Source organism: Myripristis murdjan, chromosome 13, assembly GCF_902150065.1.
Source record: "Myripristis murdjan chromosome 13, fMyrMur1.1, whole genome shotgun sequence".
Lineage (NCBI taxonomy): Eukaryota > Metazoa > Chordata > Actinopteri > Holocentriformes > Holocentridae > Myripristis > Myripristis murdjan.
This window is the reverse complement of record NC_043992.1, coordinates 8,712,425-8,739,556: the sequence shown is the minus strand read 5'-3', so window position 1 is coordinate 8,739,556 and position 27,132 is coordinate 8,712,425. Positions and strand designations below refer to the sequence as shown.

Here is a 27,132-nt window from a genome sequence, read left to right as displayed (position 1 = left end):
ACCATAATGCATTTTATAACGTTACTCCTGAGTTAATCCCTGAAATGCTCCTTAAAACATAAACAGCCTAAATTTACACCTTAAATGGGACATGACAGTTTTGGTGCACTGCTAAGTTACATTTAAAGAATTTCACTCATACTTGAAATGTTATATTAGGTGATCTATTTATCTATCTATCTATCTATAGATAGATAGATAAATAGATTGAAAGCCGTCACTACACCTTAATTAAAACAAAGATTGTATGAATTTAGGTGTAGTTAGGGTTTTTTATGTTTTGTTGTGGAAATTAAGATTTTATTATGAAACAGTGTCTTCAGAAAAATATGCTGCATGCCCATTCACTGTCATCAAACTGTGTGTTGCATGAACTTTGGTCGTACTCATTTCCATCAGCCCAAACCTGGAGGCACAGCTGCGCTCCAAACTCCCTGGTTTATATGCAAACTTTATTTCCTCGGAGCCGAACCCCTTGACTGCGTCCTCACGGCAGTTCCCGCGAGAGTACAACTGACACGGGTTAGCGTTGACTTCTCGGCATCGCGAGGTTTGATCAGCTGTTGAGTCTGTTTTTAGAGACTGATGCTGGTGGGTGAACACGTGGGGAGGAGAGCGACTTTCCGTAGGGCACACGTTGGAGAAGCTGACATTGTGATAGAGCCGTGTTCCCCTCACCGTGGCGGCGCCGAGGAGCTGAACATCCAGTAAGTAACGTGACATGAGCCGAGTGGAGAGGGACGTGTGGCCGTGGCTTGTGGAGGGGAGCCCGTGGGGAGCCGCGGCTGCTGTGTGCATCACATCCAGACAGCGTGACTGACTTGATACGCACTCTCAGGGCTGCAGGACCCCCATGCTAACCGCTCAGAGGCTTTTCACCTGAACCCATGAGCTGCTCCCACTTTAATACCACCGCCTGAGCGCTCCAGCCCCATGTCATTGAAATGCTAAGCCTCCACATTTTTCACTGAGACAAATCGTTCGTCCAGCTATTGCAGCTAGCTAGCTAGCTAGCCGCTGTATCCATTGTACAACAGTGAAATGGTAAATTACTCTGCGAATTGCTTCTTTCTTGTGGACTCGATGCACTTTAGCAGCAAGGGCTTTTGGTGTCTGACTTGTGTGGTGACTAATGCCCAGTGACGGTCGGCTACCAGGTAGCGAGCTGTCCTTTTTCTCTTGTCATGCCAGCTAACAGGCTAGTGTGAAGGTCTGAGGCCCAGGTGGCAGGGCATAATTACACTTGGACCTAACATGTCCTTTAGCTCTGCGACATTTGGACACGATTTTCCCGGTTGGAATCGTTGTGGTGCAGTGCTTACGAACATGGCCTAATGACCGTCAGTCGGTGAGTTCAAGCTCTAAGATGGCCTTTAACAAGAGGCTTAAATGATTTGGGTAACCTGCGGCCATGGCATGCATTCCGAGTCATCGCAAATGCTGTAAATGGTGCAAAAGCGCCAGCAGCTGCATGCTGATGCATTTCGCTGTTGATTTCTTCAACGTTTTATTTAGCTTTGTAGCCAAGGTGTTTAGCTAGCCGGCTAACTTCACAGACTGGCTCCTGCACTGCGGCCTACCAGCCATGCTTTATTCCCAGTAGTGTAGGTCACAGCTAGCCACGATACGGGATTCCATACATGAGACTGTGACGCCAAACCCCATTCAAAACTCTGCCATTTCCGTGCTTCCTTGCTCACTGGCTGGGGTATTAACCTTTAAGAACAAGCCTCAAGTTCGTTTGCGAATCTTCGCCATCTTCTTGTAAATTCGGGATATAAATAACCCACCAAGCGGTTGTTATTTCAATTAAGTTTTCTTTTGTCCTACTCGCGACCGCTCACCATGCTGTAACTAGTTTTATGGGAAGAGCGGCTCCAACAGTTTCTGTTTCACTGAAATAAGTCCTCGTGGTGTGTTTGTCGCATGCCACTGTTGACTACTGTCTCCACAAAAGTCAGAAGTTTTGAATTTATTTTCTGACTTGTGACCTTTGCTGAGATGTAAGGCAGTGTGAAACTGCCAGACTTCTGAATGCGCTTTCGCGTAGTAAACTGGCTAGCTAGGTTCACAGACCAGCCGTGCAGTCTGTTATTTTCGGTGGAGCAAACCTTGCACAGCCGGGGGTTTTAGCTCATGTTTAGATGCATAAACAACACGCTGCACGCTGTCACCACGGCAATGACGTGACGAACAATTATAATTAGATTTTAATTTGCCCTTTCATCGTTGTAAAGGATCATTACTCTTAGTCGTGTAACTGTAGCGATGTCGCCCCGATACATTTCGTTTGATCTTGTATCTGCGCGAAGCTTGATTCAAAATCAGTGCGCTGTTACCGAGCTCGTCTCTGAATCGATACGAGCCGCTTTACAGTTACATCAGAGAGCAGCATGGACTAGTCCCTTTTCAAGTGAAGGTTGTTATTTAAATAAAGTGCCGCTTGTTGTGTTACACCGAGTTCTCCAGTGGAGCTTTATGAAATCAGAACTATTTTCATCGATAAGCCAGGCGGCGTTAAAATTTCCCGATTTTTGAATGGGGTTTGGTGTGCGAACTGTGCAGCGCTAGTTGCGATTTGGACAGCGCGTAGCGTCGATAGCCAGGGCGGAGAACGTCGGTCTTTTCCTGTATGAATGGTGCGCTACGGTTGCTCTATATTCCTTGTGTAATAAGCTGCTTAGGCTGCCTGTGCTCAGCGTGTTGTATGCTCTGTAACATGTAAATAGAGCCTGACCTCCCCGTTATCTAACCCGCCAAGGTCACCGGCTGATTCTTGACTTTCAGATGGAGCACGGCACCAATGCACGGCGCACAAATCTGGCATGAAACGGGAGGCCCCTGATCATTTAGTTCCCCTCAGAGCAGGCAGTCAACTTCTACTCTCACCTTGTTCAAGGTGAATGTTGCAAATTCAGCATAGGCTGTGGCAGCCACGGTTTCATTTGGAAATAGTGAATGCATATACATCAGCGCTTCTCAGTCATTCTCATGTTTCATTTGCCAAAACACACCCACAGTAGACCCCAGACCACACTACCTTAGGTTTAGTTCCAGTTTTACAGAGCAGCTTCCCCTGCACATGATGAGTGAAATCAGGCAGTAACCATTCTTACCTATAAAATAAATGAGGTAATGTCTACAGGATTAAATTATAGTGTAATTAAAGTATTCCTAATATTGCTGGAAACTCCTCAAATCCCCCTCAAAATAAATCCTGTAACCATATACCTTTGGTCAGATGTGTTTGTGTCAAAGTTGTCTCAGCTCTCTGTTTATCAGCTTTCTTATCTTGTCAGTTGTAACTGCAGGATAAAGTCATCTAAACTAAACAGATTGAGGTCAGCCCATAAATTAACAGCATTGAGTCAATTTGGAGTCATTTGCAGGGGGGAAAAAAAAGATGCAAAATAAATAAATTGGGTTTTCTGAAATTCTGATTGATTTTTGACATTAGTAGTTGTTTGCTTTATGATGGTTGCTGACTTAAAACTGAACTTTGGTAGAGTGTTGGGTTGTAAAGTTACCTGGGTGTTATATGAGTCCACATGGTGGTGAAATAGCCTCATTAGTGCTGCTAATCCACAGTGCTGGATTTCTATCTCTCCATTCACTTCCATAGCAAAACAGCTCCCAAAATAACACTTTTAGTGCATAAATTAATACCAACAAAGCAAATTATGCCAGTAAAAAAAAGTCTCAGTACCCTTTTTTAAAGGAAGTTAAATGTCTTGTTATTTTCCTTTTTGAGTTGGAAAGTAGATCCGGCAGGTTGTGTCTGCAGGAAACTTCTGCCTAGTAACTCTACGCCAGGACGAACCAACCTGATAGTACTTCGACAAATAATTGTTACACAAGGCGAGAAAGTGGGTACTGGGACTTGTTTTTTATATTGACATAATTTGCTTTCTTTGCACACGTTTATGTGCTAAAAGTTTATTTTTGGAGGGGGAGCTATTATGCTGTAGAAGTGAATGGAGAGATAGAAATCCAGTGTTGTGGACCAGCGGCTCAGGGGAGCACAGAACAACTAATGAGGATATTTCAGCACCATGTGGACTCATATAACACCCAGGTAACTAAACACCCCAACTCTCTACCAAAGTTCAATCCTGCTTTAAGGTGGTAGTCGGCCCTCATTATTCAGCACTACGTGACTGATGCTGTATGGTGTTTGGTGTACTGGTTATCCTGGTAGTAAACATATTAAAGTGCTCCACCAGTAGAAACCAGCACTTCCAGTTAGGCACATGCCGTGTCCGTCCTGGGACTGATCTCGCAGTAACACAAGCTGGGCCAGACGGGGCTGTGGTGGGATCCCGAGCACAGAGAGGAGGGGCGGTGTGCAACATAACGCTGCCCCTCTCTTGTCCCCGGCCCTCACCACCTCCCCACGTCTCCGCCAGGCAGTCTCGGCCTGGTCAGACCTGAGCAGCTACTTGCTCGCGTTGTTTCAGCCAGTCACTCGTGTCGGCCATGCTTCTGGCTCTCACCTGTAGCTGAGGACGGATTATTGAACATGTTTGGTTTGGAGAGTGTGTCCACAGTTTTTGGGCTCATCTACCATTGAATGTTTTACAAAAAAAAAAAAATGTATCTGCAGTGCCACTGTAGCTCACCTAGTAGAGCACATCCCTCTTGTTAAGGCTGAGTCCTGATGGCAGTGTCTTTGGTTCAAATCCGACCTCAGGTCGTTTGCTCTATGTCGTTCTCTCTCTGTCTCTCTCCCCTGCCTCTCCTGTCTCTCTGTACTGTTAATATCAAATAAAGCAGAAATGCAAAAAATAATACAAAAAAACTTATCTGCAAAGAAAAACTTTTACTGGAAAGTGCAGCTATCGAATGCCTTCACTTGACATTCACATTTTAGCCAACCTTTTTCTAATGAATCTTTTTGTTTGTTTTGTTTTGGCCCACTGTTTGAATCCCTTACTTTATAAAAGAAAAATTAAATGATGATGATGATTAATATTATGATATTATGATTAATATGAGGAGCTGCAAGTCACATTTAGTCTTTAATAGGACATTCCTTAATCAGCGTAACAGTGTTAGCATGAAGAGTCCAGTGTCTAACAGGACTGTGGGCTGTTCACATTAATCCTTTGAAACCCAGATGCTTAAGGACAGGCTTTTATTTTGAAAGGTTTTACTTCACCCTTTTATGGGGGGGTTAATTGCTCGTGAATTTAAACACAAGATATTTGACATCAATCTTGCATCACTGATCTGACGTAAATGTATAGATCTAATGATTATATAGTTTTTTTAAAAGTTTATTTATTTATTCATTTCTTCTTTTTTATAATTTCTTGTTTTTATTCCCCTTTTTTGCTTTTATTTTATTCTTTACTAATGATTGGTCATTTTTGCTAATCACCTTTTTTAATTGTTTAATAAGTTACTATTTTTTTGTTGTTTTTTGTTCAGTGAAAGAATCAGTTATATTCAGAAGTTATACTAAAGTAAAAATGTAATTTATTAAATTTGTGTTAGTTTGAATGCCTGTCTGCTTATGCCAAAACAAAATGTTTGTTTGTACGTGGTACAGTTTTTATAAATTACCCCAAATTTCCAGTTAACTCCCATTAATTCCTATATATTCCTATTACTTGCCATTGAAAGTTTCCATCTTACAATATTTCCGATGGAAAGTTACTGGAAAGTTTCTGGAAATTTACAGGAAATTTCCCGCCCCTTTGCAACCCCAATTACCAAAGTGAGCATCCCTTAAGATTTGGGTGTAGGTGAAGGAAACAGAACAGTGACCTCAGCAGTAGAGAAATCATTTTTCTTTTGATATTCTGACGTCAGCTGCCAAACTCCAGCCGCACCACACACACACCTTTCTGTCACCTTAAACAATATAATGCCCACATTTCTCCAAATTACTTATTTGGTGAGCCCAGATATCTCAGCCTGTCGTGCCTACTTCTAGGTAAGCCAGCATTTTCCTACATTTCCCATAATGTCTTCCAGCAAGCCACAGAGTAGGGGCGTGCAACTTGTTGGCTTCAGTCAAAGGCAACATGTCGGCATATAAATAGCCCGACTGTGATCGTTGTGCAGTGTCGTACGTGTCTCAGAGTTCATCCACAGCCCCCTGCCCCATGATGCAACATGCCGCACTGCATTGTGGGTTGTCACGGCTGCTGCTGGTCCACAAACCTGGTGTCTCTGCTTCTTCCGTCGATTTCTCCCTGTGTCATGATCGTGTTATGATCGTCAACATGGTGGCTGAGAAAGAAGTTCTCGCTTTTTGATTTGTGAGGGACTGAGATGAAAACTACACACACTGTCACTGCATACATTTTACATCTGTGAATTTATTTATTTATTCATATATTTTAGGCTTTCAAAATCTATTGATGGCATCATCTGTTTGGCAGATTACTGAATTTTTTTTTTTTTTTTTAAATGGACCCAGCATAAATAGCACTCTTGTTGCAGTGCTGAACTCACTGTATGTGTACTGTAGTTGGAGGTTTAATCAGAAGTTGGCAGAGGGCACCATGATGTATGTGGTGCAGTCTGTCCTTCCCAAAGGTGAATGAATCATTGCAGCTGAATATGTATGTTCTACTTGGCTCTGGATTCCTGCTTGACATGGAATTCCTGGAATATCAGAGTTTTGCAGACCATTTCTCTGGGAGAGTAAGGAGTTTTCAAAATAGGTCATTTTACAAGAGTGGGTGATTGCAAACTAGCAAGGGAGAATATTTTAGTTCACCTTAGTTAATGAAAAGCCAGGAAGATGGTTTTATGTCTCCGGGACAATTTTAGTTGTGATTACACCCTTACGAATGACCATGAGGTGGTTCTTTTTATAAGAGTTTTACGTCAAAATGGTCCATCCCAGAATCCTGTGTGCCGGCCTGCATGCTGGCTGCGGTTGACTGTGCAGAGCAGGTGGGAGGGCCACCAGCCACAGAGGTCAAAAGTCCAGGTTCACTGGCACTCTCACTCCTACACACTCCATAAAGGCTATACGAACCCCGAGACCAGCTGCCAAGCCAAGCCGTGACTGGCGGCAGAGCAGGATGTGACGGAGCCGCCCACGTGATGCATTCCTCCTCCTGCAGGCAGGGCCTGCCAGGTCCGTTAAGGAAAGGCATGTCTGAGTGTCCTTTTTTTAACATGGGAAGGTTAGTTATCCCCAGCCAGTCGGTGCACTAAGAACCAGGCATGCACCAGGCAGCCTGGATGCTGCTAGCCAATGAGCCACACCACAGCCGCCTGCTGCTGTGAGTCCATAGGGCTGTTTCTTTGCCAGCTGCTGATGGGGCTGATCCTCCAAATACAAGCACATTTATGACAAGCAAAACAATTAAAATGCTGTACCTTAAACCCCATTTCTAGTGTTTATGATTCATTTTATCTCTAAGTTGTGTCTGGAAAACAATTATGTAGAGGCTAAAGACTTTGAAGTCAAAGCCAAATACAGAGAAAAATTATTCAGCAGTTAGTTGCATTTTGCTGTCTGTCCATAAAAGAATCACAGAACCTGTTGCTAGGGAATGGGTTCAAGTATGGCAGGTTTTAAATAAAAGGAATCCTAAATGGCAAAGTCAGAAGGACCTCACCAACCCAGACCTCAAAATCCAAGATGGCTGCTCCAGGAATCAACAATAGTGGAAGCTGTAGTAATATACCTTTTTATTAGCACTTCTGTCTTAGTCAGATCAATTTGAAAACTGAATTGTTGTCTCAGGACTGTCTAGCCTTGACTTTTTTTTTTTCTTTAACAATTCCTTGAAATTACTGAGTTTCCTTTTTTCATTATGGAATCCTGACAGTCAAATGTCCTTGTGTATCTTGATAGCACTAGTTAGCACACAAATAGAATTTTCATACACTTTACACATCCCTGCTCCTATTATACCAGCTCTGTCTGGGCCTTGCTCAGTCTGAAAAGTCTTATCAAGTGAACCAAATGATTTTCCATTGAAACCATTTCAGCTGAATTGTATCCTGTTGAGTCGCCTACACAGCTGAAATGGTTGCAGTAGTGACGCAGTGGGTCACACACTGGGGGTAAATAAGACCTAAGTTATTAACCCAAGACATTTAGGTTTAGTTAAGCCATTCAGTGTCTCTGTTTCAACTCTGTGTCATTGGTTGTGAAAGAAATGTGAACAGGTCTGATGCATCCTGTTGCTGACTTCTTGACTGGGTGTTGATGTGAACAGACTGGTACCAGAGGGTTAGGTCACTTTTTATTAGTTTTGGTTGAACAGCATGAAAAGTTAATCAGGTCTTCAGTGGCTCATGACGTGCCTGGTCAAAGTTTTTTTGACATGTGACTCCGTTCAGAAGCCATGGACCACTAACAGGCCCCTTTTGGCCAAGGCGCATGAAAAGTTAGCTACTTCATTCTTGGCCCATGACCAGCCTTTCCACCAAATTTGGTGGAAATCCAAGCATCTCTTTGGAAGCTATTGTACTGTGTGATAAATAGATGCACACTGATTCGCAGCCAGCCCCCTCCCCTAATTTCATCTGATCAGTGAGAATAGCAATCAGTAATCAAATAAAGCCAAGTAAGGCAGTGCAGGAAATGAGCCAAAATGACTTTCACTGAAGAATTGAGGAGCAGGTATAGTCTAAAAAAAAAAAAAAAAAAGTCAAATCAGACTGGCTAATTTGCTGATCAGAAAGCCAGTTTTTCCAGCAACTTCTAAGCTGTGCTCAATGTGAAAGGTCCTTGAAACGATACTAACCTGTGCTTTTCTTTCTAACTGCTCTTTACAGGTGTTGCTGCTAGAGTCCTGAGGAAATGCCACTGAGGTTTCGATCTGTTGTTCCCTACACACTGCCTGGAGTCCTGGCACTGATAGGCTGGTGGTGGTACATTTCACGGAAAAAAGAGCGAATCACCAGTCATGACAGTCTGGAGGGGGTTCCAGCCACAGTGAGCCACTTAAGCACCCCAGTAGAGGGTAGCAATGGTCTAGTTGAGAAAGGCACTGTATCCCCAACAAATGACACAGAGACCAGCACTCACCCACAGTCCAGCAGAAACAGACCTTCAAAGGCCAAAGAGCAGAGATCAACTGAACAAGAAGTTGCCCAGGTTCATCTCCCAAACACTGAACCCTCACAGGAACAGAGCTCTGAAGTAGCAGATTCTCACTCTGACAGAGTTAGAACAGAGGAAATCCATAAGCCTTCAGTTTCAGCTCTGCCACCACACAACATTAAAGAGTTCCCTGCCTTCCAGGTGTCTGTGAAAGATGACAAGGACCCAGAGAGAAACCTGGCACCTGACTTAGTGACTGAATCTGGGAAACACATTGTCAAAGATCCAACTGCTGATCCAGACTCCATAGTAGAAGCAACCGTCTTGCCCTGCCAGTCTGCCCAATTGACCCAAGTTACCAGTACCTCCCCCACAGTTGCAGATCTTGCCAATGCCGAGAGGCCGGAGCCAGAAGGCGAAGTTGCAACACAAGAGGTGGTAGTGCCCTGTGTAGCACAGCCAGTGAAGGATCACCTGACAGCTATCACTACCAAAGATTGTCCAGTCACCCCCGCCAAAGCCCACAGAGCGATCACACCAGAGGCAGACTCTTTGGAGACGCACGTGTTAGCGCAAGGCTTCCGCCACCACGTGCTAACCAGCATACCTACCTCTCCGGCCTCAACCCTGACTCCTGTAGCCCAGGCCCCAGCCCAAGACTCCACCTCCCCAGCAGTGGCCTCAGAGGACATCCTTGTAAGCAGTACCAGTGGTGAGGAGCAGGATCTGGAGCTCCTAGCAGCCGGACTGATCACTGAGGTCATCTCGGCAGCCACCCAAGAGGTCCTTGGTGTTACCAGCTGCCAGGACACAGACAACAGCCAACCTAGTTGCAGCAGCACACCACTGGCCAATGGCAGGCCATGTTCCCAGCAAGAGCCAGCACAGCAGCAGCACATGTTACCAACAGGTCTGTCCCAGATCGGCTGTGAATTTAGAGAGGCAGAGTTGGTGGAAGAGGCAGAGCAAGGAATGCCTAATGGGTGTTCTTCAGCCCCAGTGTGGGAGCCCACTGAGGCTAGTCACAGGGAAATTGAGATACAAAATGAATTGAGAGGCCACTGGCCAACAACATCACATCAAGCAGCGCAAGGTGCTCCACTGCCAAACCTGGTTAAACTGAAAACTGAAGGGGGATCAGCACTGGCCGAGGACTCCGCTTGCAGCACATGCCATTCTGAGGACGGCGTCAGCAGTGAGGACCTCCAGAACAGCATCCCTGACAACCAGACGGACCTGATACAGGTTACAGACATGTCAGCAGGAGATCCTGCACAGCCGCTGGCTGAGACTGCCCCAGAGACAACAGTCTTGTCCTTAGCGGAAGCAAACACAGTAGATACTGTGTGTGAGATAAAAAGGCTCAATGGACTGGGCCTGAGGAACGGCGCTCACGGGACAAGTGAGGTGGAGACTGATCAGTCTGGAGGTGAGACATACATTTTAATTGATCTAATCTATGTTTATTGGTGTTGAAAATGAGATTGTTGGACTGTTGCTTTGAAAGGACTACACCAGATTTAACCCCACTAGCAATAGCTCAGGGGTGCATAGATGGCAGTGTTGGTTGGACAGTTTTCACCATGTGGGCCATGGGATCTGGGGCTTCAAGTTAGGTTTCAGATTTAGTTGGTAGACCTAAGTTTCACTATTAGCAAGAGAAGCGAACAGCAGCTTATGGTTGCAAACAGCAGCAGCCACTCAGCCTCAATACGCCAGCTGTCAGTCACTCACATCACCTGATTGTGTCTGGCTGTGGTTTTACACACCTCAGTACAGATCTCAGCACATACACACTCCTACATGAGTGAGCATCAGTTGGTTATGTTGAGTAAATGCCATATGGCCAGAGAAAGACAAAAACAGCTCAACCCAACGGATTGAAACACACTTGATTTGTATTGATGAGCTTATTTAAGCTGCCGCAGGCAAGTTTCTTTCGACACATCTTTATCAGATATAGAGAAACTCCTCTTAAACACCAGCAGGTATTTATGTTAGAGGTTTAAAGGTTCAGTAATCCTACACTTCAGCTTGTATTGCAGTTTCTGGTCACAGTTTGGTTTGGTTTGTCCATCAAGGAGAAAAAACACTACCATTTCCAATGTTCTCTGTATTTTGTCCTATTTGCAAAAACATTTTTTCATTCAGAGATTTGATGACAATCTATGAAATGAACAAATATTCTTTCAAAAGCAAAAGTCTACTTACACTTTTCAAAACAAACACAAAAAACCTTCAGTATACTCATTAATTCAGCAGGTAAATGTGTGGCTTAAAAGGTGTTGTGGATTAAGGTGTTTGTGTGTTTTTTAGAGCCCAGTCACATTGGCGAGTTTGATCCGCGCCCAAGCACGATTGCCCCTAAAATCCGGATTCTTTGACCAGTGTGATCGCTCCGTATCGTGCTTGAATACAGTACACTTCCCCCGCTCTGGCACGGTTGGAAGGGGTGTGCTTCTGCACGGTATGGGCGCGTACATGAGCACATGCACGGTCACGCACGCAGTGCGCGGATGTAAATCATGCAACTTTCCTCCTGCCTCTGCAAAACTGTTTAATGTGCGCAGCACGATTACCGCCGAATGGCCGCGTTGCGCAATCAATAATCAACCATGTTGTCTGTGTCGCTGTCCGTTGTGCTGCTGCAACCGCGTATAAACAAAAAATAATGACAGTACGGCAGTCTGTGTGCGCGGAGATCCGGCAGACCTGGTGCTGGCCGGCACCGGCCACGGCACCACGCGGTGTGCGGCCACCCGGTCAGGTCTGGTCTGCCGGTCTTTTAGTTAAAAGGAAGACATGATGAATGTATTTGAACTATATTGATTTATAATGATGTCGGGCCATGCCTGTGTCTATTTCAACGTGATGACGTGCACACTGGGGGCAATCGTGCTTGGGCGCGTTTGGGCTTTAGGTAATGTGAGTGCAGGCCAGCCGTGAACTGGGGAAGGGGGGGGGATTTTGGCTTTTGCACGATACGGGCCCAAACTTGCCAATGTGAGTGGGCCCTTAGTGTTTGGTTTTACACCCTTAGCAAATGAACTGTGCAAAATAATGTGTTCTGTCTAACTGCTCTTTGAGCTGATCAAACCACCAATCATGGCTAGTCTAACTACCAAGCAGGGAATTAGCTTTACCTATTTAGGAAAAGCACTATTCCTCCCAGTTGCACTCCCACAAAATTACCCAGTGAAATGAATAACACAATAATACATACCTGAAGAAAAGGTTGTTCCACATGAAATTCCAACATCAGTCATTTCTAATAATATTGGGAAAAAAATGACAGTGTGTTATCTCTTTTTCTATGATACACTCTGCAATATGAAAAAATACAGGAAATTTCACCAGAAACATAGAATGTTATTCATGTGCAGATATACAACTAACTAATAATTTTCATCATTTGGGTACTTTTAAAGTCTGTTCTCTTTTTATAAAACAAAACCCCTCCTACTCCTACCACACTTGGTTCAGCCCTCCCCCCACCCCTCCCCCGGTGGACTCCTCCACTTCAGTTTCACTTATAGGACTCTGACACAGCATGGGCAAGTGGAGAGAGAACAGGTGGAGAGGTATTTGGGGAAAAAACAACATATGTTTCTAAATGAACTTTACAAATGGTGTCACAGCTGTGTTATTTACATGTAGCCTACCATTTCTAACAGTGGTCAAATGCATGCTTAATCTGCGTGGTAGAAGATGTGTACGCTCCAAAAATCTCAAACTCAAGCAGCAAACAGATTTATCTGTATGCCAGAAAGATGTAAGTACAGATAGATCTGGATACTGCACATTTTGAGATCAGTTCTTGATCGCTTTATCAAGCAACCAAAAGAGGCGGCACTCATTTTCAGGTTGTGGTCGGTCACTAGTTGGGCCTGTTTTGTTTTTGGAGTGATCACCAATCAACCATTAAACCCTAGCACTCCACACTCCTTGACATTTCGCATCATGCAGTGTGACTTTTGCACATGCACACATCACAAAGCCGCTGCTGAAACGTTACATTCTGCAGCCGTATTTTAAACTAGAGAGCACGCAGTAGAGCACATACCTCCTCCAACACCATGCAGTTTGTCAAGATCTTCCAGTTCCACATGTTGGATTTTCACCACAACTTAATCACACCCACCATCGCAACCCCTGTGGCTAATCATGTTGAAAAGGTTGTCACTTCTTCTCGGCCACATGACCAACCTTTCCACAAAAATTCATGATGTTTTGTGAACCTCTTCACAAGATAGATGAGTTTTTATGAGAGGCCGCGTCCCCCCTTTGGTCAATGGGTGTGAAACATGAATCGGTTCTTCGTTGCCCCATGACCAGTCTCTTCCACTTGTCATGCAAATGCGTTTACAGCTTCTATGTTAGATTATGCGAGCAAACAAACAGAAATGGAACAAAGTAAAAACATAACCGCTGTCCAACTGTATTGGTAGAGGTGATAAATGGCAAATCAAGCGATTATTCAAAAACCTACAAAGGTGTGGTCTGCTTTGAAAAACTGGAATTAATACATGTGTGCAGTGTAGTAAATGGGTTGAAAGAGTCAAACACTGGTATGGTGCTTTATACACTGTATACACAACAAATTGCATTTTTAGGGCAGATGCTTAGGATATGCAGTTTACTCCAGTTATCCAGTTAGTGTTGCTGCCTGTCTTCCTCTAAATATGACTGTGTGTGTTCAGGCTCTGATGTGAATAGTATGGACTCGATGGACAGCGGCTGCACTATGGGTGTCGGGGATAGCCAGAGCAACAATGCCACGGCCTCGAGCTCTGACGTCATCATTTGGGAGATTGAGGTGCCAAAGGTGAGTCAGGACAGCGACGACACCAATGTATCCTGTCATTACTGGCCTTTTTATTAAAATCTGCTGCTGGCCAGTCATGATTGTGCTTATAGATTTAGCCTTATTAATTCCAAACTCATTTTGTGGAATTATTCAAATCAGAGCGGCGCGCCTGTCACCCGAGTTAATCATTTACCAAGTGGATAACAGCCAGCAGGGAGAAGTACAAAGAGTGAGGGCAAAGATTACCAACCGAACTTGGTGCCCCTATGGCGCTTGAAACGGCTGATTCAGCAACTTTGGTCGTCCTGCGTATGATATACTATCGCAAGTTTTTTAAATAAATGAAGTTGGAACATGCTGTCAAACATGATCCAAATTCAACAGCCCTCAAGTAAGGCCGGTGCGGAGAATTGTGAGAACATGATGTAGTTATTTAGCTCCTGAAATCAGCTCTTGGCAGACAGCGTTCGTTGAGGTTTGATAAATCTGAATTCTGGTTTCTTCAAACTGTTGTGCTCACAATATGAAACGCAACATGTTGTATAAATTGTCCAGTCTTGTTCGATGTGCTATTATCTGTCCCTCTGGCTATCTGCTTCTCACAGCATCTGGTTGGGCGGTTAATCGGGAAGCAGGGGAGATATGTGAGTTTCCTGAAGCAAAACTCTGGTGCAAAGATCTACATTTCCACCCTGCCTTACACACAAGAGTTCCAGATCTGTCACATAGAGGGTGAGTTGGGACAGGGGGTTACTTTTTTAAAAATCCCCAATGCTTTGAGAAATGGCAAGAGTGTTAATTTGTGGCTAGCATGCTGTTAGTCCAGAAATTAGTTTGATTTGATGGAATAGTCTGCACAACACTCCACAATAAGATGTAAATCAGATTTGCTCGGCTGAAGACGGTGAGCATTTTGATCTGCACGGAGAGAAGTGAAACCAAATTTGTGTTCTGCACATTTATTGTTATGACCCTGGCCGAGACCACTGTTTTCGGGGTCTGACTTGTGTTTTATCGCTCTCCAGGCACCCAACAGCAAGTCGACAAAGCCCTTTCATTGATTGGGAAGAAGTTTAAAGATTTGGACTTGACCAACCTATATGCACCTCCACCTCCACCACTCACATTGCCATCACTCCCCATGACCTCCTGGGTAAGCATGATCTACACAGTCCCTCTGTGCCTCCATAAACTGTACATTTTATTTCTATAATTATTTAATCTGCATTAATATTGCCAGCCCAGCAAAGATGCTTATTACCATTTCAAGAGGTAGTTTGTCACATACAATCGAGACACAAAAGTTGACTGAATTTAGTTTTAATAAGACCTCATCATAAAGCTGTACCTTTTTGATTTCATCAAATTTCCCTGAAATAGGCTAGTATGTAGTTTGTGGTAAATTTCATGTTTTGCAGTATGTCTCTTTACCTGAACACCTGTTCATAACATAACGCGATGTGAGCAAGCAAATGGAGCTGCACAAAACGAATGGCTGTACAAAAAATAATTTGCAGCCAGCAGTTTCAGTGAAGACATCTAAACTTGCAGTGAGCGTCAGCAAGAGAAGCGAGCGGCACCGCTCTGGGTTTAAAAAAAAAAAAAAAAAAAAAAAAAAAATTTGAGTTGTCACAGGTGCACCAGGCTTGTAAAACTCTGATGTCAGCTGGAAACTGCACTGAGCTCCTGTGTTCATGCTGGGGTAGAGATGGAGGAGAGATGGATCTAGACAGGCTGATTTTGACAGTCGACAAGTGTCCGTTCCTCTTTAATGTTTCCATCACAGCTTACATGGAACTGAGGAACCACAGATAGGTGCTCGCTCATTTTTGTCAGGAAAAAGGTGGGAAAAGATGCCAAAAATAAGTCGACTCCCACTTTTCATGATGGCAGGTTTCCGTTTTTGTTATTGTGATGCTATCTGATCCTGTTAGGATGCTTTGCAAGGCGATATTGTCGGGTTCAGTCAAGATCAGGTGTTAGGCTGGTGACACTTTGAGATTCTAGCCACAATCAGCATCACAACAGATTTTTTTTTAGATTGAATTGAGTCACTGTTAAGTTTCAAGCTGTTGTACATTTGATCCTGTTCAGCCAAGGTCAAGCTGATTCGAATGGAGATATTGGAAGGACCTGGAGGATGTGTAAACTAAACTGTGTAGCCTGTGCATGTAAAGAAGGCCAAGCATGGTCTCTCTAGTCAAATGATAAACTTGTTTCTCTGGAAGCTTCACACATTTTAGGCAACACAGCAGTAAGACTCACAGAGCCGGCAGGTCAAGTGGACAGTGACACTGCTGAGCTCATTCTTGACTGATGCCAGCTGAGAAAGTGGAAAAAATACATTAAAGTACCAGCAGATGGCAACATGATGAGGGCTGGCAGTCAGCACTTGGACTCTTGGTGGCCAAACAGAGAATAGCTGTTCTGTTCAACATGAAATGCACCATCACTGGCACTGGAAGGTTTTTTTAGCCTTTCTTTTAACTTCTTAAGTCGATGAATGTGCACATACATCCAAAGTGTGCCTGCTAGACCTGTTGGTTCATTAATATCTCCAGAAGGCACATGACATTCTTACCCATAAAATAAAATTGTGCATATGATATGTCTTATGTGTGTCTGATGTTTGAGTGGCAGTGCATTTTGCACATATCAACAGGCTTCTCTTCACTCATGTTCCACACACAGAGAAGCCTGTGTCCCCCTCCTCGGCCACGTGAAGGCAGTGGAGCAGGGTTAGCGAATCGGGGGGGGGATTCCCCGTAGGACACTAAGTGTTTGGGCAGGTGACTGGTTGGAAATTGATGTAAAATGAATCAGATGAAGGTTACTTGTTACGTGAGCCAAGCAGTGACTTGTCACCCACTTGGCCCCTCACTTACCTGCCTGCGTCCAGCACATTGCTGCTAACAGCCCTGACAAAACCCAACTACATACTGAAGGCAGGAGGGAGACACCCCCTCCTGGTGTGGTCTAGCCTAGGTTTGTTTTAGAATGTGATTGGTCAAGGAGTCACATACACACACGTTTTCAAATCAGAAAGAAGGTACTAGATGCAGGGAACTGTTGAGACAACCTCTCCACTGGCAGTGAAAAGTTCAGAGGATGATAAAGAGACAGTGGCCGCAGAGTGCTGTAGGTGGGCAAATAAAAATTGGTCTAGGGTTTAGGATTGATACATAGGTGTTTGGTTGGCCTGCATGTCGTGTAAATAGCCAATATTAAAAGTGCCGCACACACTGCAAAAAGACTAGACAGTCTAATGCCACTGCTACCACTAAAGGCTGTTGAAGGAGGCTGGTCTGAAGCATCAAACTCCCCGGGCTGAGAGTGATTGCAAGTCAGTCTTGGGTGAAATTATAACAAAGCAAATCACTTTGCATAAGAAGACATTGTGAGGAGGAGCGGGTCAAAGAGATTTCAGTTCAAATTCAGCCGTCATTCAGTAACAGCAGGTCAAGACTCGACATGCTCTTACTTTCCCGGACTCTGTGAGTCACCACCTCTGCAGCGTATTTGGTTTAGGTGCATTAGAATGGCAAGTTGCATTGTGCCATCATGCCCACTGAAGCAGATACTGTGTGTTTTTACTTGTCGTGTTCATGGACATTCATTCTCCATGGTGTGTGAACTGGAGCTGGAATGTGTGTGTGTGTGTGTGTGTGTGTATGAGTCCTTATGTTGTGTCGTAACTTGTGTAGCTTATTAGTGTATCACTGTGTGGGTTCTGTGCACAGCTGAGGCCTGTTGGACTTAACTGTTGACACTAGAGATGCACCGATTGATTTTACTGAGATTTCCAGCAGCCGTGACCGGTGACTCGCTGCTCAGTCTCAGATATATTCAACTCTGTGCTGGTCAGATTTATACATGTGCCCCATGGTGGTTCACATTGCACTCACAGCAGCACAAACAGTAGCATTACAGCCACACACACGCTAATCATGTTATGCACACATATACTGTCTGCAGACCTGCTGCCAGTGTCGACTGGAGCCAAACTCCTGTCATAGCTTTCTTTCCTTATCACTAAAACTAACAAGATGGGATGACCAAAAAGTGACTAACAAATGTCTAAAACATTAACACTGGTGAGTAGCTGTGACATTGAGAAGGAACGTAATGCTTGGCTGCATTAGGCCTACACGGTTAAAGTACACAGGGCAGTGAAAAACAGTCATAAATGTTCATTATGGATTCAAAAATGTCTTTGGTCCTCTAGCCTTGATGCTACAGGTTGTCTGTCCGACCTCTCTCTCTTACTCAGTCTACATCCCTCTGTTGAAATTTCAAATTGCTTTACTTGGTTCCTACATAAGGCAGGCGGATGTAATCTAATAGTACATACAGATTTCAATTCTGTAATGTAGGCGGTTATTCTCAGTGGTCCCACGATAAAAAACTATGTACTTGTATGACTCAAGATGAAAATGTAATGCTATATCTCCTCCTTTTGGCTTGAGTCACTGAAATTTCCTGAGCTTTAGGGGAACACTCACTGGCATGTCAGACATCTGTCCGAGCAGTAACCGTTACTTGTCTGTGGATTTGTCTCCCCAGCTTCTCCTCCCAAGCGGCGTGACAGTAGAAGTGATTGTGGTTAACATCGTATCGGCGGGCCACGTCTTCGTCCAGCAGCACACCCACCCGACCTACCACGCCTTGCGAAGCCTCGACCAGCAGATGTTCCTGTGCTACTCGCAGCCAGGGACCCCTGCCCTGCCCTCACCTGCTGAAGGTGAACACCACGGTCACTCCAACAGATCAGTTTGGCAATATCACTCTCATCCACCCCCAGTTTGATGGATCCTCCCCTTTTTTCCACTGTTCAGGGTGTCAGTCCATAAAATATGCTTCACCCCGCCTGAAGGAGCTGCTTAAGCCTCCTAAAATAATTTCATTAATCTGGGATTCAGTAGCATTTTCTCTCTCTGTCTCTCCTTCAGTGGGCGTGATCTGTGCAGCTCCAGCCGTTGAGGGAGCCTGGTGGAGAGCTCAGGTCATCACTTTCTACAAAGAGACTAACGAGGTGGAGATCAGATATGTGGACTACGGCGGCTACGACAGAGTCAAGATCGACTCCTTACGGCAAATAAGGTTAGAGTCGATGTTGGCAAAGCTGAGAAATCTCAAATTTAAAGCTATAATTAAAGAGGACTGCACCTAGAATGCATCAGTTTTCCCCCCACGTCCACACGCATGCTCACTCAAGGCGTAGGACGGGATCATGCATTCTGTGTGTGTGTGTGTGTGTGTGTGTTTCTGCAGCTAATCTCACAATCTACTGGGTCTATCAGCCTAAATTTTTGTGCAGCTGTTCTTATTTGACAAAGAACCTCTTGTGGTTGCAGTGATTCCAAACCTTTTTTTATTTGGGGAAAAAATAGTTTTTGCTACTTCTGCTCTCTCGCTTCATTCACTGTCTTGCTCACTCAACCACCGTTGCGCTCGCTTTCTCTCTCTCTCTCTCTCTCTCTCTCTCTTTTTCCTCTCCACATACTGAGGGGCCTATCAAGCTAATATTTTTTTTTTAATCTCATTGTGGCTGTGTTTGCTCCAATCAGGTGAAAAAATCCAGGACATGTATTGTGATGTTTAGATGGGTTTATAAAACACACTGCTGATGGAGAAAAACACTGTAAAAAGTGTCAGAGGCAGCTGCAATCTGTCAAAAAGCAGGGGTTAAAATATGGTATAATGTGCATAATAAAGCAAAACAGATACAAAAAGAACAAGGACCAGCTGAACTCGAGGCTTTGGGAGTTTCATGGTATATTTTCTATACTCTGTTGTGTTTGAATCATACAGTGACAGTGAAAGTGTTTGACAGTACAGTTGGCTGCTGAGTCTCTTCTGAGTTTTGCTCAGCACATAGGCCTGTAGTTCAGAAACGGGGAGGATATGCCTGGGGGAGATCTGTACTGTAGGAATGCATTCAGAAGGTTGTAGAAACAGTTTTGTTGTTGTTGTTGTTGTTGTTCCAGTTCCTCAGAGCTAACTTTTCTGCTGCCACTGGTTTGGAAACCTAAACCAGCTTTCTGCAGCATGATGGTCAACATTAGAGTTGCACCAGATAGTCACACCTGCAAAAAATGTTGCTTATGTGAACTGAATGCTGCTCTGCTTGTTTTTCAGGTCAGACTTTGTAACATTACCTTTCCAAGGTGCTGAAGTATTACTTGACAACATCGCCCCCCTTCCAGGTAAATCAGCGTTTGGTCTGTCATTGTTTTATTTTTACACGTCCAGGCACGGCTGAAGCCCTGACGTTTTTGTTAGGATTTTTCCTCTGCCTTAAAAATGGCCTGTCCCTCAGAGATGATCCCATGATTCCAGCTTTACTCTCGTCCATCTGATCCAGTTACAGGCTTAAAGTCAATTGGTTGAGACAGACGTACCTGATCAGTGCATGAATGAAAGTGTGCAGCCTTTGCCTCAGTCTCAATGAACATGTAAAAGAAACTGGAATAACACAGATTCTCAAATTCTGCAAAAACTTGTAAAATCAATGTTGGGCTTTAAGCAAATGCTAAAGAGAACGTACCAGTTCTTCAGAAATTCAGACTTTGAGTGAATATCAACTTTTCCGACAGCTATTCTACCAAATGTTTGTGTGAATTTTTTGATAAATAAAAGCACACACACTACTGGGCAGACAATTTCTGAAATTGATCCATTCACTGATCTGACATTTAAATATATAATTTTATGTAGATGTTTTCTGGTAATGTCTTTCTTTTTTACTATTATTTTGTGTTATTGTTACTACAGTTCCAGTAATTTTTTGCTAATTGCCTCTTCCCCATGTTCTTGAAAGAAATCAAGTGAATTTTCGCAGGTTTCAGTGTTAAATTGGTCTGTAATTCAGTTCCTGGTAGTGAGCAAGACAAAAAGTTCGTAAAGTGTTTGATTCTGGCTCTCTGAGACGTGCAGACGCCTCGTGCTTGCAGCCGTCTGTCATCGTGTCGCGCTGACTCGTGTCTGAATGTCCTTCGGCAGGAGAGGATCGGTTCTCGGCGGAGGCCACCTCGGCGCTGGAGGAGATGACCCGGGGAGTGCCGCTGCTTGCACAGGTAAACCCGCCGTCAGCTCTCACCTGCTAGACACATGACAAACATGAACCGCTGCTGACCGGCCGTTTGTCCCCTCTGTTTGTAAAGGTCTCAAACTACGACAACAACACAGGCCTGCCTCTGGTTCAGCTCTGGAACATGGTCGGAGACGAGGTATGCTGCTGGGATCTGTCCGATTTTCAAAATGGTTTCATACATTACTCTTTATACTGAGATTATCAGTCACAATATTTGGTCTTTCCAAATTTGACAGCTTTCTAAGGTTTTATTTGCAGGGTGGAAAAACCTCTGCAACATTTAGACTAATGAGCAGTAAAATCTTCCTTTGAAACCCCAGATATTAATACCACAGGATGTCTATGGATCCTTACAAGGTCTTACAATATCTTAAATTCAACTTACTAACACTCTATTCTTGTTGTAACAGTATGCCATATATCTTGTTACGATATAAAACTTTCTTGTTACAAGATAACTTAGTACAACAGAAAAGTTTCTCCTTTTAATGAGAACTTGATTTGACTTGTAATAACAAGAAATTTTAGATACATGGTATATTCTAACAAAAACAAGTTTGTGTGTCATAACAGAAGACAATATATCGATGCAAACATATTGTGTACAGAGTAAAAAGACGTCTTATTATAAAGAAACTGTTCTCATTATAACATGATACTGATCAGTTTTTCTTTTTTGGCATGGCAGCAACACACTGCTGGAACAGTTCCACCTAAAGGACACACACATGCTAAAAAAATAAAAAAAAATAACCAGCCATATTCCTGACTAAAACTGAGCCCTGCACTGAGCTGGATTTACAGTACTTAACTGAGATGCCCATTTGAATTTGCTCTGTGGAAATAAGTCAGTAGAAAATAGCTGGCATTTAAGGCTTCCCATAAACAATCATTTGTTTAAAAAAAAAAAAAAAAAAAAAAAAACTCATCAGTCAAACTGCATCATATCTGGATCATTGAGTGGAAATTCAACAAGTGCCTCAGAATCAGCTGATTTTTTTTTCTCCCTACAATATCTTTGATGAAAAATTTGCATGGCTTTATTGAATATGCAAAAGATGTTGTAGGAAAAAAAAGAGCTGATTCTGAGGCGGTCAGGTGGGATTTTTTTTTTTTTTTTCCTGAATTGGTTTATTTTATATGGAATGACCCACCTGTAATTTCAGAGGTAGGCTGTGCTGACCTGACCAGATGTGATGCACCACATCTGCCCCATATCCTGGAAGTACAGTCAATAATGAAATCCTGAAAAGTGATCTGTCTTTCTCTTGCAGCTGATTTTGGTGAACCGCACACTGGCAGAGCGGGGCCTGGGTGTTTGGGTGGACGGATTTTGAAGCCCCGCCCCCGGTCACCCCGTCCCATCCCCTTCTTCTCCTCCGATTGGCAGTCAAGGACACAGGAACACCTTTTTCACTCTGCAGCGGGAATACCCACACAACCACTGGATTTGAGAAGATTGTTTTTGCTTTCTTTTTCTTTCTTTTTTTTTTATTACACCACTTTTCAAAAAGAAATGAAATTAAAAGTTTTTGTTTGCAGGCATAATCTAAGAGAACCAAGTACTGCTTGAGAATAAGCCAACTTTCTCTTTGCCCCTCCACGTCCCCACACACAAAAAGAACTTAAAGAAGAAAATGGTACTTGTAAATTTTTAAAAAGAAATCTATATTGTAACTAAATAAAGGTTAATCTGATTGCGTTTTTCCCCCCCGTCCTACCTGAAATTTTCCTCTGGGCCTCAACACTATCTGACTGTGGATCGTCATGCTGTGGATATTTATCTCAACTTCTCAACATGTGTCCGTCAACACCACCATCAGCTGACTGTCTAGACACTTGTAATGTGCAGTTGACAATAGGCGTACAGTTTTTCTTCATGTATACAGTTTGGAGGTCCATTGACACTTGTGATATATGAGATTCTCATCTGTAGGTTTTTGTGCCTGTCTCAGGCACCGGCTGCATTTCACTGTCGAGTTTTTTTTTCCGTTTTTTGTTTTTGTGTTTTGTTTTGTTTTGTTTTTTTTGTTTTTTTTTGGTTCTTCCAAATAACACATTCAGCCCCACCGGCATCTGGATTTGTCAAGCGAGGCGGAAACCTTAGAGACTGATGAGCGGTAGCGCAGCAGAGAGCAGTGGAGGACAGAGAGTGCTTTCCTGGTGGAGAACCAGGTGCTCAGGAGGCATGACCAGGCCTGCTTCATCTTGCCCTGGCCTTCATACATCCCTGTGGCCTTACGGAGAAATGGGCTTCCTTCTCTGGGATCTCCATCCTGCAGACAGACAGACAGACGCTCCCTCCAGTTAGTCGAGGGTCAGCTTGTTGCCTCCACCATCCATCAAGCTAGCATGACCATTCTCCAGTACTAAATGCTGCGTTCACTGATATCAGAAATTCTGACCTCCTACTTGACAAAAAATACCGTAGAGCAACCAGGTCAAAATTCCAGTAAGGAAACCCGTTGATACACTGCAAATGCAACACAGCATTGGTTTTAACATGTAACTACACTAAAGTGATGTGTGTTTGACATTACGTCACCATGGATCTATCAAAACACTCAACTGCTTGAAGGACCATACCAGTGTTTTTCCCAGTATCTACAAAATAATAGAATTATGAGTAACTCAGATATATCGAAAATGCATTCAAGTGCTTAGTGCAGGAATCCAGAAATAAGATATTTGAGTTGAGTGTCTTCATATGAAGTTATGCTGCAGCCACTCTCAATGAGATGGTTTGCCTATTAAGAAGCCTGAGAGGCTGTGGGAGGAAGCTGATCAACAGTCTTGTGGTTCTAGTGCAGAACCTCCTGCCCAGTGGCGGAGGGTCAAAGTGTCTTCGAAGTGGCTGTGAGGGTTTCCCCGATGATGTTCAGTGCCTTGTGAAAGCAGCAGCACTAGTGAGAAAAGTACAATATCTGATAATCTTTTGCCAATTTATTGCTGCAATTTTTTCCCCAAAGCAAGTAGTCATATTTCACAACTCCAATATCATTTTCCTCCCTTTCATCCAGCCATTGGTTTCCATTCATTCCACTACGATATGAACATAAACTTTGAGACTTTGGGCTTTCTTCGCAGCAGTAGTCCATCACCATAATGAAGTCCTCGACATTAGTTTTCCTAAAAGCAGCAGCACTGTGTTTTGTTTACACAGAAAATTATTAGTCCATGGTTGCTGAATGGCAACGTCTTATTACAAAACATTATTAGAACATGCACCCAGTAAGTATCTTTAATATGGAATGCAGTGACATGATTCAGAAAACTGAATCCACAGAATGTCGCAGATTGTCGATTTGTGAATTAAAACATGATATTAGCTCGATTCCTTGAGCATTTCTGACAAAAATTTATACCATGAATACTCAGAAAGGAAAGATCTGTGTATTTCTTGCGAGAGTCTAAGGAAAGACTGTGTTTAATGTGGGAACCACTCCCCAAAATGATGTTTTACAGGTGCCCAAATGCAAAATGGCTGACTCCAATCCCTTCTGGAGATTCCCAGCTTTTGAACAAGGTGTTGCATGACCAGATATCACTCATCAAACATCATGATAATTTAATCAACTCTTGCTTGGCTCACGACAAATCCTTCAACAAAGTGTCATGTTAATCCGATAAGAACTTTTTTAGATATCTTGGTAACAGACTGGACAGTTACATGACCTCTTTGGAGGAAGTAATAAGATGGATGCTTCTATATATTTGATTATATCCTGTGAAATCTTTAGTATGCCCACATGGTTAACAAAATGATCTGTTGCCAATGGGCCAAACATTCAAAATCACTGGTATGGTCCTTTTACTTTGAAATGAAAAGTTGCACCTACTGTTGCTCCCAGGGGTTTTCTGAACTGGACAAGCAGAATGCACAAGCAGTCAAGAATATCTTTGAACGCAGCATTAGCTCCACACTACATAGAGATGCATCATATCTGGAGCTGGGACTTGGAAGTGTGATGGGGGAGTGCTCCTCAACGGTTGTTCATATCCCTGAGCCTCAGTCAGCGGACCAGGGACTTCAAGAGGGGAAGCAATGCACTACAAACTCTTGGACAGACCATAACATCTAGCTTGACAGAAGCACTATTTACAAGATTTTAGTTTGCCTTGCTCCACGGCTCTAGGCCTACTACATGTGTACAAATCCAGACTGTATCCTTCACCGCATGCATGGTAAAACCATCCCAGGTGCGCCCTTCTCCTGTGGTCTTTACTGTTGACATCTCCATCATCTAGCATACAGACATTACAAATTAAAGGTAAAAACAACAACGTGTCTTCGTAAGGTGTTTGTTCACCAGGAGCCACCAGAGCAGCTTCAGTGCACCTTGGCTCAGATTCTCCAGGACTCTGGGACTCTGCTGCAGGGACGGGACACCATTCTTCCAAAACATAGTCTAGTGGCACTGGCCTACTGAGATGTGGACAAAGAGATGTGTGGCGTCCACCAGGAGAACACTACAGGCCTGATTGCTGGACCTCTACAGTGCGGTGGTCTGCTGGCTCTGTTAGGATGTGGGGTGCACTGAGGAATGGATCATCTTTTGGAAGAGTGGTGTTCAATCCCTCCACCTGAGTCCCAGAGACTTGGAGAATCTATACCAAGGAACACTGAAGCTGTTCCGGTGGCTCCAACACCTCACTGAGACACTTTATGTTGGCTTTTCCTTGAATTTGTCTGTATCTTCATCTGTCACACAAGGAGACATTTTTATCAGGCCAGTAGCACACTGCTGTTCCACGTTTTGTATTCCCATCCAGAGATAAGGGTAAAGGAAATAAATAGGGTCTCAAAGATCTCTTTCTTCCCAGCCGCATACCCAAAGGGTCGAAGTCTGTGATGGCTCTGTGCATGGTGAAAACTGCAGTCTATATCATCTATTATCATCTATAAAGGGAACACTCCTGTTGGCTCAGTGGTGTATTAAAGTGCAGTGTGACTCAGTCCAGAGTACATAAGCTGTGAGAACCACAGTCATCCTGCAGGAAGCATGGCCGCTTCTCACAGCGTTGCATTTTTCTGTTGCATTTGGGTTAAGACTGCATCTAAATTTGGCTCATCACACTTAAAAGTACGCATAGTTCAGATTATTTTTTAACACATTTTATCATCATGAAGTTTTAATCACTGTTCTGTATCTGTAGCACTGAAGTCAAGCCTAAACCATGTTTGGACTCCTGCTATGACAATGTTAAGATTCAGCCTAAATTCCCTTCAGGTTTTTATTTCCAAGATGACTGTAATTCTAAATAATGTTTTCTCACTGTATTTCATGTTTTTAACCAAGTCTGTTTCAATGGGTAAAACACACACTAAAAGGAACAAAATCACTAGTGTTACCCTAGCAATAAGGCAGCTTTATTCTGACTAAGCTGAAGGATGGGATGCAAGAAGGGGTTTCAAGTGTTGGATTCGACATGAAGGACTAACGGCTAGAGAATGTTTACTGCATAACCGTTCTCAACACCATAACACAGGTCTATAGCACTTTGTCAAAAAAGGTCGAACTCCTCAATAATGCATAACTTCTCAGGAACAGTTTGGTGTTTGATTCATGAATTGGAATGTCTGAGGGCAGCTGATGTAGGAAAGTGTGTACAATGACGTTAAACGGTGTCTCATTTCTTGAAAACCTTATTGAAATAAGGATATATATATATATAGGAATTAAAGGATAATTGCGGTATTTTTCAACTCGGGGGCCCAATTTTTCAACTTTTCAGGGTCCAGATGACTGAAGTGGATGTTGGTCCAAAAACGGCTTGTCGGGTTACGTCCATTAAAAATGTTTTTGCCACCAACAGGCTCGGAAATGAGTGTCTTGAATGTTGTGAAGACACTCACTTGGAATCCAAAGGGTGGAAAAATAGTGCCCGAGTTGAAAAACACTGGAATTATCCTTCGAAGGTACCTCAGCAATGAATTGCGTTAAAGGCTTGTGTGTTTGTTTCATCGCCTGCCGGGTCAACTGGTACTGGAAATGGAGCAGTAGCCATATTGATGGATTGTTGTTAACTCAATGCCCTCCTCCTACTCCTCCTCTCCATTTGAACTTTTGAGATGAGCTGTCCTGTCCCCTCTTTCAAGTTTGTTTTCCAGCTTGATCATGCCATACCACCGTACGAAATAATCCCAAACCTCGCTGCCCCGACCCCCCCACAAAACAAAACAACAGCAAAAAAAAAACCACAACATAATAA

At 43.5% G+C, this 27,132-nt stretch overlaps 1 protein-coding gene across 1 annotated transcript; it reads left to right on the top strand.

Moving 5' to 3' along the window:
* Positions 1-551: 551 nt before the first annotated feature.
* akap1b (A kinase (PRKA) anchor protein 1b) lies at positions 552-27,132 on the top strand. The gene is made up of 11 exons (XM_030066661.1): positions 552-707; positions 8,752-10,448; positions 13,720-13,844; positions 14,432-14,558; positions 14,852-14,979; positions 18,390-18,567; positions 18,776-18,926; positions 19,965-20,032; positions 20,829-20,902; positions 20,990-21,055; positions 22,194-27,132. Exons 2-11 carry the CDS (start codon positions 8,777-8,779, stop codon positions 22,254-22,256), a joined length of 2,652 nt encoding a protein of 883 aa, XP_029922521.1. The 5' UTR covers positions 552-707; positions 8,752-8,776; the 3' UTR covers positions 22,257-27,132.

Coding starts and splice junctions, on each gene's coding strand:
- akap1b (XM_030066661.1), top strand. CDS start 8,777: ATGCCACTGAGGTTTCGATCTGTTGTTCCCTACACACTGCCTGGAGTC. Junction 20,033..20,828: donor CAACATCGCCCCCCTTCCAG/GTAAATCAGCGT, acceptor GTCCTTCGGCAG/GAGAGGATCGGTTCTCGGCG. Junction 20,903..20,989: donor GAGTGCCGCTGCTTGCACAG/GTAAACCCGCCG, acceptor CTGTTTGTAAAG/GTCTCAAACTACGACAACAA.